This window comes from Pieris rapae, chromosome 5 (assembly GCF_905147795.1).
Source record: "Pieris rapae chromosome 5, ilPieRapa1.1, whole genome shotgun sequence".
Taxonomy (NCBI): domain Eukaryota; kingdom Metazoa; phylum Arthropoda; class Insecta; order Lepidoptera; family Pieridae; genus Pieris; species Pieris rapae.
Window position 1 is genome coordinate 9,966,016 of NC_059513.1, and position 14,080 is coordinate 9,980,095.

Sequence of the window (14,080 nt, forward strand, 5' to 3'; positions counted from 1 at the left end):
CCGCGCGTCAATTAAAACTGTTATTGTTGACGGCTTTGAATCCGCCCCGCACACTGTTTGTATTGAATCCATTTCGATGGGAAATGTTTTGAATAAAGAAAACTTGATGAGCAAAGCTCTCGTGTTTTTTTTCCTTTCAAAAGGATTCTTGGAAAATGTTTTTCTTGAAAAGCCTTTATTTTACAAATTTAATTAAGCATCGTGTCGGTATATTAAGACATTTTTGCGTTCGAAAACGCGATGAAATTTTTATGTAAGAATATTTCCAAGCTTCAGGTTAATTAATTGTGATTTATATTTCTTACCTCTGTAGGTTTGTCATTGTCGTCGTCGTCGTCATCGGGCGGTTTTTCTGGTCTTTGAATACACAATATTTTAGGTAAAAAATCTATAAAGACTTTTCGCACCCATGGAGCCATATTGTGAGTGACTGGGGACCTAAAATTTACATTTAGCACCACGATAGTGACCACTACAGATAGAGTGACTAGCATCATAGTAAATAATAGATATTTGCCTAACAGTGGAACCGTCAGTGATGTTGGGGGAATAATTTCTGCTAACAACAAGAAGAACACAGTTAGGGACAGCAAAATAGAGATACAGAGTGAAATTTTCTCGCCGGAATCGGAGGGTAAGTAGAATACTAAAACTGATAAGAATGATATTCCGACACATGGAATGATGAGATTAACTGTGTAGAAAAGGGTTTTTCTTCGTAGAGTGAGATTAAAAATGATGTCGGGGTAGGGTTCTTCGCAGCAAGAGTAGAATTTTTCATTTCGTGTAGCCGGCACTCGCATAATATCCCATTCTACAGAAATATAGTACTCAGATAGGTCAATGCCCATTCCTATGTGGTCTGAGTCCGGCGTCTGTTTTAAATGCCTTAGATCCACCTGCAACATAAATGAAGAATTTAACTATATTTTTCTTTTTCATAAAAATTAAGATGATCAGTTGTCTCAAGATTACTTGTTCAAACTAACACCTTGTCTATACGTCTGCGATAACATGAAAAATAAAATTTCTATCAAAGAAAATAACGGATAAAAAAATGTAGGCTTTGATGTTCTAAATCTTCAAACACATCTAAAAAAGGTCCCATCTGAATCAAATCAAAACAACATCCCTTGAACCTTATTACGTGTGGCATAAGACATAAATAGAAAGCTTAGTTTTATTTATGTGAAAGTCGGAAGCATAGGATTTATTGGCTTCCTCAGTTCGATTGATGACGGCGTCTTTCACCAGCCTAGCGTCATTAACTGTATTCCGAGCTTTATCACAGCGGGCGATGTGATCCTATTTGTCATACAATTTAGTATTTTCATAAGCCTTAGAAGATATACTTCTTTGGCGTAACAAGATAAAAATCTTTTCAATTTTATCTTGCGCCTTATTCTACACTTGTAGAAAAAACTACACTAACAATGGAAAACTATTGAGACTACTTCAGTCAACATGTCATGATGTCTGTTTTGTGATAGTATCGTAAAAAACGTGCGTATCGAAAAAATTACTCTCAAAATTTTTCCCTATCACGCCAAAAGAAGTATACCGTAAGAAACTACATTAAATTGATACAACTAATACTCTTGGAAATATTAACTAACCACTGTTTGTTAGGATACATTGATAAACCTCTATTAAATAGATAATAGCCTGGTATGTGCCACACGTGGGCCACGTGATTCTATATGTATCCTTAACACTAGAGACGAAAATGTCTACAGGTTTGAATCGGTCTGATTTCATCCATTTATCTCATTAATAAACCGGAATAAAATATTAATTAAAACTGCTTTCATATTCAATACATAATGTGGTGTTCAGTCATGCTATGATGTATGTGGAAATAGTATCTACATACCACTGTTAAAGTCAAGTTAAAATAATATAATATTAGGTTTTAGAGTACTATGTTTTAAAGTGTTATTTTCATGTGTCATACCGTATAACCATCGTAACTCCAAGAGCCAAACTTCATGAAGCAGGTCTGCTCGTCAAAGGGGAAATACTCGACGTCAATCTCGCAGAATGACTTGTAGATGGCAGGAGGTTTCCAGACGACTTTGCCGTCATGATGTAGGATGGCTTTAGTCATTATCGTCACTTCGTAGTTGCCATCGGCACTGAAAAATAGTCTAGTCAGATATCTTGTACATAGCAATATGGGATGATGTTTTACAAATTACAAATACGTTTGTGAAAAAATACAATTAGCGTTGGTCATATTTCAAAAAAATATATTAAAGAAATTGGTTTAAATGCTTTATCCAAAGTGATATTATCCTAATAATAAATAAATCAATAAAATTATTTTTGACATCCAGACAATTGGATGCCAGAAAACAGTAATCAAATATTGATGACATACATACTACTCTGCCTTGCAATGACTAAAATTAGCTTTACTAATTTAAAGAATTGTACTTAATATAATATTCATAAAACACTAGTCATTTTTTTATCATTTGTATCAAATTATGATTCAAGGCACTGTGTAAAAAGTTAGTAGGGAAAAATGGCTTTAAAATAAAAATAATTTCCCCGTATTAATTTAAAATAAACAATGTGAAGATCATGACATAATGAACGTAGACGAGCTTAAAAAGTATTTTCATAAAATTAAGCTGTCAATTCCTTCATCCATAAACACTTGATAGGCAAATTGTCTTAAAAGCTGTTGTACCTAACTTTTACATCCGTGAAAATTGTCCCATAAAATATAGGTCGCGTTGTCTTCCATTAGGCTAACGTTGCCATTAAAAATAAAGTTTACACGAAATATTCGCGAAAGCTTTTAGTAGTCTCAGGTGCATTTCAGTAACCTCTAACTGCCTAAGGTAAAAATATAAGATGACAGAAATTATTTGTCTCTATGTATTTACGGGCTAAGTGGTTTTTCGTATGGGCATTGGATTCGATTACGATGGGAATTAAAAATGTATATGGTAATAAGCCTGGCCCACGTAAACAGAATGGTTACAGTCATCTATGAAATGCTAACAAAATTGATACTTGATAATTACATTAAGTATAGTGAATCTTATCTTAATAACTTATAGTAAAATAGGTGGGATCACTGATTTATTTATCAGAATAAAAACCTGTCCATTTTAATTTCTTAAGTAAAGTTGAATTTGACGCGATTTATAGTATGTTTTATTCCACCTAGATGCTATTTAGATTAAAAACTATACTTATCACGCCTTCCGCCTGGCCAACTACAGTTGCAATTTACCAGTGTGTTAATACATCCAACTTTGAACCATATTCCCAACAATTAAGTTCGAGAACGGATGTGAATTCTTTAATGCGCAGAAATGCGGTGAACTGCAGTGATAATGGGTGACTTCGGAAATATATGGGGTTTTTAAATAAGCGCTGTGGCTGCGATAACTGTGGGATTAAACTTGGCAGGGACCGAATAATCATTTCTTTATTTGTTTACATTATAAGAATTTAATGTTGCATTTGAAAAATGCACGAGGAACTATTTGATTACGTATGGAACCCTGCACTATTTGCGCGGGTGTCTATGGTTTGATATTCTAATTAGATATTTTATTAGATATATCTTGTTATATAAAAACTTATAACTTGATTTACTATTTTTAAAGAATTCTATGTCCCCATATCTAAGGTTCCCTGAAGTGGTTCATAATACAGTGTTGTAAATGAAATGAAATCGTTTATTTGCTTATATTGCGTAATTTGTATATTAGATATCAATACTTCTTTTACAAAATGTATAAAGTACAGATAAGTAAGATACAGGAGTGCGGTTAAGTGTAATAAAATTGATAGATTTTTTTTACGGTCCTATTTCTATGTCGGTTTGTCAATAATCAAGTTTGTTATAATAAGTTTTTGCTATATTGCATTTTAATAGTTATATACTGTTTTAAAATGTAATTGACATAATAAATCTGTAATTTATAAAATCTGCAACGGAGGCTGACTTTTCAAAGTAATCTATAAACTGATAGGAAAAACCGCTGACAACTTCCAAACTCCGAACAAAATTGCCACCCTGAAAAATTACTTTAGTACTGACAAGGATAATTCTTCCGCATAAAACGATATAGCTTCGGTTTTTGTCGTGAAATAGGAACGATAAACTTGTCGAGTCGTCGTGATAATGCAGAATAATGGGACCCGTCCAAGAAACAAGGAGATAAGGGGACCACCAAATAAAATCACATTTTATAGAAGAAGTTTGCGTTCATTGAAAGAAATGGGGCCTAAAGTTGGGACAGGGACACAGGTTCTGAGAACTTTCTTAAATTGATTTCAGAGTAAACAGGCTTGAGTTAGATTAATGTCGGGTCGCTGTAGGGCATTTAATTAAATCCTCCTTTGAGAAAGATTAGCGTCTAGATTGGTTGCATTAATGTTGTTCAATTTAACCGATGACTAATATTTTAGTTATATACCATAATTTAAATTACGAACTTAAATATAATGGCGTATTGTATGTCAACATAAAAAAAATGTACCATCGTTCCTCAAAATTATATTAGTCATCTGCGTTAATCACTAGTCGTTAATGACAATGCTATTAGGTACTTAGCAATTCGGTATACACACACACGCATTTCTCACCTAACTCACAACTTTAACAATCCACTCCATAATATAACTACTTGTTAAATAGATTGTACATTATAAGATATTTTTTTTCAGATGTGTACTTGCTGTTATATTCTTTTGCCTGTTATATTTAAGGTTCACATCTAGTTGAGCATCAGATAAACCCGATTATTTTTGTTTATATAACTAGCGTAATTTAGATATCAGATTTTTCTGTGAAACAAATATGAAATAAATTGTTATTATTAAAGTTAAACTTCTTTATCGGCGTTGGAAAACAAATTACCGTCACATTTTTCGGTTACGCGTCATATTTTTACTTTACGCGCCATCTTTTTCTTGTCCCTATCATGATTTATTCGGAGAGATTTGAAGCCATTAATAACAATGATTGCAATCATTCTATTATCATGAATGAAGTTCTGTAATAATTTTAGTAATAATAAGGTAAAATGAAATAGTTGTATTATTTGTATGTATATCTATGATACTAAAAACCTTTTATTAAACTTCTTAAATCTAATTTAACTATATTGAACCAATTTCTGTAAAGTTGCATATAGTAGATCATTTTTCGAAAAATAAGGTCATGAAGAAGTTTTACTTCTTACGCAAGTACACTAGTACAAGCACACATTTTTATTATCTATACTAATATTATAAAGAGGAAAGGTTTGATTTTTTGTTTGTTTGTATGAATTGAATAGGCTCCGAAACTACTTGGCAGATTTGAAAAATTCTCTCACTGTTGGAAAGCTACATCATTCCTGAGTGACATAGGCTATATTTCATTTTCAAAAAAAATAGGCATCCTTACTAAAATTACGATAACATTAACATTTGTTTATTATTTGATACAATTCTAACAGATGGCGCTGAGTTAAAGGTAGTTTAGTTTAGGTCCGTGTCGTGGTACCAACGTTTCACATAAGTTCTCCTACGGTTTCCCTTGATTAATTTACTACTATGTAATATAACAAAAACCTTAGCCACAGCAACGCTTGGCCGAGTCTGCTAGTTAATAATATTTCTCAAATAACTAGTTAGGCTTACTTATTATATAAGACTATATCTGGCAGCCATATGTGTTCTGAAGGCACGTGCAATGTTTCTACACCACCGTAATCGTCCGGATTCCATTTCAGCTTATAATCATTCCACTCCTGCAAACAAAAGATTTGAATTATTCAATATTATACACTTAGTAATAACAAAATTAAGTTATCGTCTCTTGTATCAGACAGTTCAAGAACGCGCCCTCTGGGAAGAACAAAACATTGAGTTTATGAATGAAATTAATCGCTTTATTGAGACTAATAGTCAAAATAATAAACGTTTCTTTTCATATAGATTATAATACAAAATATTTTAAACACTTGATAATAAGTTCTTAAGAAATATTTAAATTTCAATAAAGAGCATTACAATGCCGCAACGTAATGAGCGAAAAAATGATCAAAATTTCTCAATTGACGCCCCAAGCAAGAGGTCTAATAAAACAGCGCAATTTCCGACAACGTCCCAAGTTCCTGCCCCTTGAAACCCCAACCTCTTTAGAACCTTTAAGATCCTTGCCTTGTATGCAAAAGTAAATTAAGCGATATTTTGGGCTTGAAAATTATATCTTAATAATTCTCCATTTTTATTTCGACATATTAGTTGGGAAGACGAAATAAAAAAAACAGCTGGTCCCAACTGGACCCAGTTAGCCCAAACAAGAGAAGACAATCTTTTGAGGAGGCCTTCACCTATAGAGGAGTTTTTACAGAAGAATAATAGTTGTAGTAAGTAAGTAGGAATATATAACACAACTAAATTTAGGTCACAAATTTAATTAGTAACAAAATTAACACTAGTATTTAAGTAAACTTAATTAATCCATCTTTTGTTCTGCTGTAAGAAATACAATTTTATTTTTTATATTTATTTTTATTATTAGCAAAGCATCTTCTAATAAATTACAATTGCTCTGATGGAGCCGAGATAATGAAACAACGAACATTATTCAAGTCAACTTTGTTTAAATTAGTAATAAATTCCTATTCATTTCACGATTCGTAAATATTTCACAATTAGCTATATTGACTATGAACATTATGATCAAATTACCTCTTTTAAACTTTCCATCTATAGACAATTTAAATTAAAGAAAAAGTTGTGTTTTATTAACATAAATTTTACACATTTAAAGAAAACACTTTTTTAACGGATTGAAGCTATGTATATAAACTTATTATTATTTTATATTAATTTTCCGACGTTTCGCGTGCTTTACAGAGTGCGTGGTCACGGTGACTGAAGACAAAGGATGTTGAATGTCAAAAAGTATCACAGCTGTAGAAAAAGTTATACTATCTGAATTTATTTGAACTCCGGGGAAATAAATAAAATTTAAAATTATGTAAAATAATTATTAGTTTATTATTAAGTATATATATTTATTACATAGCTTCAATCCCTTAAAAAGTGTTTTACTTTAAAGAAAAAGTTTCTTCAGGGCGTGCCTCTTGATCGAAGAGTTAAAACCCCTGCTGTGCACCAAAAGTGCAGTTCAGCGGCTCATCTGATGTAAATTGATACCGCCGCCCACCTTGGATACTCTGAATGTCAGACGGCTCTCGAGCGCGTTGCTGGCCGTTTATGAACTTGAATGCTCTTTTCTTGTGTTGTTATGTTAGTTTATTCGACTATGCGTGTTGTTCCCACAAGAATGTAAGTGCGTGCTCCTATTTCACCATGCCTACTGCTGATAGAGGACAAACCTTTGTTTATGATTTTTTATTATTAATTACTTAAGATGTCACGTGGAACATGGTAAAATGGTTGCAGCTCCTTTAATACATTAAAAAAAACTTGGCGATTAAAGAGTAACGGAGAGTTTATTGCCAGTTCTTCTCGTCCGTTTTACGCCCTTGATTTGAGAACTGGCATTATATGTAAAATTAGGAGCATTTATCATATAATATGTATTTCTTTATTGACGTTCACAAGTGTACATTGTGTTACCTAAATTAATAAATGATTTTGACTTGAACGACCCCATGTCGTATTGGTTAGCAATACCTTGGGCGGTAGCTGGTACCGCAGTAGTGGTGAGCAGCAAAATGCCCTAAAATAGGCCTAGTTGTGAATCCACGGACGTCAAGGTGATATCGGTCGATTCTGCCTCGACGTCAAAAGATGAAACTGAGATATTATTCAGAAGCATTACTTATACACTCTCCATGGAAAATGTGTCAGAAGATACGTTAAACGATCCTTCATTATATGAACCCAATATTACGTCAATAGCTAATATGTGAGGGCAGTTAAAGGAGAAAATATAATAAGCATTTATTACGATAAAAATAGAAGACAAAGACGCTAAGCAAAATGTTACACGTTAACGTTTCATAACGAAAGTCAATTATTATTTTGGCGAAGCTTGTACGGGGAAATTACTGTTGCTAAAACTCAATTTGAAGAAAGTAGACTTAATGAAAACGTCTTTGTAAATAACCACGGGAATTTAGGTCATGTTAGAAGTGAATTCACGCGGACTCTTAAGAAAAATGTTTAGGGATTTGAAAATTTAAATACTTTAATTTCTTTACGAGACTGATTTAAACTGGTTCTTTTTTGATGCCCATACCTCTATGACATTATAAGCACTTAAAATCCAGGGTAATTTTGACATACAGAATTAAAAAATGCCTACCTACCTGTGTGGTCCTGGTAATTACTATAATATCTTGTGTTGTGTTTTGTTTCTCAAACGTAATTAGTGTAAGGAAGATAGATACTCTTTTTCATCCTTTATTTTTAATATAAATGCAAGTATGAGAATAATATTGGTATACTTTTCGCCAAGTATTGTTTCCAATTAATATTCCATATTTTTTACTAAGTATTATTATTATTACATTCTTTTTTGTGTTTTTGCGACTGAAATGAAATCTAGTTGCTGTGAAAAAGTCTGCTCCTCAGTATAATGCTGAAAAAGGGCCAATACAACCACAGCACACACGCATTACTATAGTTATTATTATTATTGTTATTTTGAGTGTTTCTGTGTGTGTTTTGTTAGTAATGTTATGTCTATGTTAAATAATCTAATATATATTGAAATGAGATCATATACTCCAAGTCGTTTGAGTCAATAGCTTTAGTTTTCTCACAGCAACGACTTTCGATTTTATTTATTACTGAAAGTGATCCGTACTGAACAAGACAAGGCAAGAGGTTGATTTGAAAAAGACGCAAATTCAACAAAACAACTTTTAAAAAATATCATAAGTCAAACAAAAATCAAGTGTTCCATTGTTTGATAAAGTATTCAGGTCGGCGAATGAATAACTTTTGATGCGAATGAAATGCCAAATATCAACAAAGCTTAAGCCAACTTTAGGGTGGTTGCTAGAGTACTTCTTTTTTGAAATTACTGTTGGAAGAATGTAGAAAATTTTGTAACTAGGTGATACCCACACACTCAAAGTAGTGTTTAGCATACTTGCGGTTTTACCTGTGCTGTGGTTTGTTTGATCTTTGACGTAATTGACGGTACGTAAATATAAACTACTACCTACTTTAAAAATACAAACAGTGGAACTGACTTATAACTGTGTCTCAGGAGTCAAGTGATTGGACTGATACCTGCAGCTGGGTTTAATTAGCGGACGTCAAGTCCAAATACAGAATACCGTCCGTATCACGTAGACGTCCGTCGTACCACATGTTTTCTTTATACAGTTTTGGCCACGCACCAACTTAGGATCCATCAAAAAAGGGCGTACCAATTCTTGAAAGGCGGCAACGCACTTGTGGGCCTTCTGGCATTGTCCATAAGCGGCGGTATCACTTAACATAAGGTGAGCATCCTGCCCGTTCTGCCCATTTGCCTCCTATTACATAAAAAAGCATGTCCAAACGAACTGTAAAATCAGCAGTACCAGTAATGATGAAATTTGTAAGTATAACGTTCGCTTAGAATTCGTACAGTGAATAATATTATTTTTATTGTTCTTTAGAGAGAAAACTAGAAATTCGGAGGGAAATATTCTTAGAAACAAATAATAGGCGTATAAGTAATAACGTGCCAAGACTTTTCTCACTTACTCTTATACACTATTTAATAGATTTATATTTAAAATGTCCTTAAATACTTTCCCTTTTTAAAGATTTTCCTCACATTACGATATATAAAAATTTATTAAAATAATATATTTATGTTAATCAATTAAATTTAATTAAACATATTTTTAAACTAAAAATTAGAAATATTAAAAAGAATTACGTGAATCATGACACGACTGAATCCTACTTAAATAACGATTAATAATTTTAATGCAATCTTTTAGTTCTAATATTTATTCATAGCTTAGAAATCGTTGAACTGTAAATATGGAACATTCCTCAAGGGACGAAAACGTTAAATTTGTATTGGAGTTTATTTTGAATACTTAACTCCGATAAAAAATGCGCTCATTGGAGTATGAACGTATTTAAATAGCACCGTTATATTTCACCCGTAAGTTTCTAGCACATGTTACATCTTTAATAATTAAAAAAGATGTGATGCGGCTGAAAAAGGTAAAGCCTGCAAATACAGGGATCTAGGCTCTGAATATGATTTTGTCCCATTCGGTGTCGAGACTCTTGGTCCGTGGGGTCCTAGCGCGATAAGGCTTTTTAGGGAAATATCAAAAAGGCTAGTCGACATCACTGGATACCGAAGAGCTGGCAGCTAACTCGCACAAAGAATTAGTATACTACTATTACTATACAAAGGGGGAACGCTGACAGTATCTTCGGAACCTTGCCTGTAGGTTTAGCCTTTTAATATTTTATTTATTAGATTTTAAGGTTAGTTATCAGGTATATTAGAATTACTATATGTACAATTTGTTTAAATTACTTAAAATAATTATAAAATTATATTTTAGAATCGTAAGTCATAGTCGTTTAATGAACATTGACAAATTAAAAAAATATTTGGATTATAAAAATAATATGATTTATTTGAAATTCATGTATTATTAGAAAATGGATCAACGTAATTTAGAAATATAAGAATGTTATATTTAACTTTGTTTACTTGACTTCATTCAAATTATAATTATTATACGGAAAGAATCTATGAGCGGAGTTCGTCGCTTTACTGTAGATTTTAACCCTCAGTTTTACAACAAAAGTTCATGATACATCCGAAGGGCATATAAATATTTTCCTTTCACCCAAAAATTCAAATAGAGATATTATTCACAAACCTTGTTTTCACAAACAACAAACTGTATCTCGCAGCCATGAATCAAAGCCCACTTCAGATATAAATCTAGTGCAGATACAATATAATATTTTTTATCCCCTGTCCATATCCGATACTCGTTAATCATTCTAGCTTGGAGTTAACACGTTTTTGAGTAATGACACGTGAACGTAGATTCTATTTGCCTCTAAAATTAAAATCCAGCAATATTGCAGTTTTAATGAAAATAAATTAAAAAATGTCAATAATTTAAATTTAGTAGAAATATTAAAACTTTTTTATCTATGTATATTTTATTATAAACATAAAATTAGATATACTAATATCATAAAGTTGAGAATTACTATTATATACTTTATAATAATTGAATTATACGTCAAATTAAACATGCGTACGTATAAAAGCGTACGTGAAAAGGGTTATTTAAAAATACCCTACAAGCAATACGAAGCATTGTATTTTCCCGTACAATTCATTTTATTTCTTATTTACGTCACCGAACTTTATAAGATATCGTTGGATCTAATAAAAATGTTATGATCAGAGTGAACTGTGTGATTTATATTTATTTATTACATTCCATATTACGATATTATTTTTGGAGATCAAAATATTTATTCGAAGCAATTACTTTGGCATGAAAACATGAATTCACAAGCATCACTTACTTCTGTGCTAGGAAACATATTGATTATGTTTTATATTTTTATTTTATATAATATATTATTTTGTAGTTGTAGTAATGTTCTGACCTTATTGATGCAAGCTTTCTTCTTGATTTTTAGTTGGTATTTTTAAATATTTTTCAACGGGATCCAACCCATGTTCACATTTTAACTCATTCTCACTCCGCTGGCATTGTGACCCAAAAAGTGGAGGCGGGCATGCTTTAAGCCAGCAATTTGCGAATCGTAGCAAAGGTTGTCACAAGTTTCTAGGAAGCCTTAACATTTTTGGGGTCATATTATAGTTTAAGAATGCGAACTACATTGTATGTCGGAGTAATGGCATCAACAAAGGCAGTCAATTTAGTTAAAAACCGTTCTTTGGTTTGTTTTATTTACAAATATTAATAGAACAACAAATTCACGAAATTAATAGACTATTCTATGATAGTCTGCATTAATTTAATAGTCTTTATTATTTATGTTGAGGCAATGGTTTTAGGGTCCGCTGTCATTGTCATTGTCAATTAATTAACGTCAAAGTCAAACGTCAAACCGTTAATACGAATAGTTTACTTTAATTGTCAATGATGCTAGATCTATAAATATTTGTGAATAAAATATAGCGGTTTTTCTTTAACTTGACTCATTATTAAATTCTATTGTCAATGGCAGCTGATCAGCGCCATTGCTTCGACATACTCATAAAAATTTAAGTCGTTATTCCTAAATATTTTAATGATGTGATATGTTACCGCCAGTAACAAGAGGGCTCTCCTTTCGCCATTGTAAGAAATGGACGCTTTGGTTTTGTGGGTTAAAATCCATTGTTCATTTTATAAGTTAATAAGCGTAGTTTTTTACACAGACAACTTTTATATATATTATATTTATTAAACAATATTTCTTCTTATTGTAGAATAAATGTTCGGTAAATGCTTTGAAGAAACAGACCTCAGCAGTCACTGGAAGTTTTAAATATAATAAACTCAAACATAGTAACTTTAATAAACGAATCGCGACATCTTTTTGAGGAATTTCTTTTAGAAGTACTTTGAGCTTCTTTCAATAAAAGGACAGGTCCGGAAAAAGCAAAATTATTGCTTTTTACAACATCTCGTAACTTATTCGATGATTGATATGACGTACTTTAAATAGCAAATATTTCTTACAAACAATAAAAATAGAATACAGATGGCTTGTGATTTGAAAATTGGATGAAATTATTTTAGGCATTATTTGATATACTCGTATTTAGAAGGTCCATAGTGGCTTATTATATATATTATATATATTATGCTTGAGCTTTCTATTGATTTATGAATCAAATTTTTTTTATTTTTTTTTATTTAGTTATTCATATAGGGTAACAGAATGTAAACTTATGAACGTCAGTAAACACATTAAGTCGTTTATATATAACGTACGATCAACATGACATATTTACAGATGTCTGCCAGGATTGACCTGATTACTTAATTACCATTTCAACTTTCATGTTTACTGCTTATTACGAGCGTAAAAAGGGGTCAGAAGATACACACTCGCAATAGCTTAGCGATTACGCTGTAGCAAGTGCTACGTCGGCTTAGCACCGTAGCGGTGATGCATCAAATAAATACATGTAACATTTTGTTAAAATCATTTTAATGAGACTGGTAATAAAATATGCGTAATACTTCAATCTGAAAAATAAGCACCATACAATCATATAATCATAATTTTAATGTCATGTTGCAAAGTTTGATAGTTTTGTTTTTTAGTTGACGTTTATAGTATTTATTATTCATGACTGTCTATGATATTTTTTGATTGTAGCGTGTCAACAAATAACCTTTGACGTAATTTAAATCTTTAAAAGCATCTTAATATTATCTAAATACACTGTAGTTGTATGCTAGGTATTGGCAAGAGTTTTTAGCCTTTGTATGTAAAATTTGCATACCAACATTTTGCCAAAGAATTTCTTGACATTCTTTTTGGGTTAAAGTTTTAAAAGCACCAAATGTATGTACTTTTAACTATAGTATTAAGTATATTTATCTATAAAATAAATGCATATTACTGTGTAATAAGCAAAACATGTCTGATAAATAAACCATATATGCTATAACTTAAGTCCCCTTTGGACCTTCAGATCATTGGGGATCGGATAAAAAGTGAATAGCAACACTATTAGTCAGGTTGTTATTGACGTGCGTCCTTCCTTTTGTCCAATGGGGATGCCCCATCATTTGTCAAACTGTTACGGCCGCTGTGACGTCTTGACTTTTCTAAATGGCTTTATTTGCGAAGTAAGATGGTTCGGTGTCGAAATATTGTATCCTTTTTTATTTTAATGAAATAATTCGAACAATCTTTAGATTCATAATTTTCATAGGCAATTTTATGAAATGATACGGATATACTATGTATGTAAAAAGTAAATTTTTTTATTTATATATGATAATTAGATTAGATAAATAAGTCATAGATTTATAAAATATACCATTATTTAATAATAAACAGCTTACCTGTTCCACCCACACATTCGTTGTCATGATTTGATTCTTAAGATTCTGAAAAGAAAGAA

At 31.7% G+C, this 14,080-nt stretch overlaps 1 protein-coding gene across 1 annotated transcript in view; it reads right to left on the minus strand.

Annotated features, from left to right (window-relative positions):
* LOC111003607 (acetylcholine receptor subunit alpha-like 1) overlaps positions 1-14,080 on the minus strand; it is a 157,486-nt gene that overhangs the window by 4,677 nt on the left and 138,729 nt on the right. Inside the window, exons 5-8 of the mRNA XM_022274212.2 lie at positions 14,022-14,066; positions 5,653-5,762; positions 1,955-2,135; positions 306-899 (exon numbers count right to left, since the gene is read on the minus strand). Coding sequence (XP_022129904.1) covers positions 306-899; positions 1,955-2,135; positions 5,653-5,762; positions 14,022-14,066 — 930 coding nt within the window. The remainder of the gene's footprint in view (positions 1-305; positions 900-1,954; positions 2,136-5,652; positions 5,763-14,021; positions 14,067-14,080) is intronic.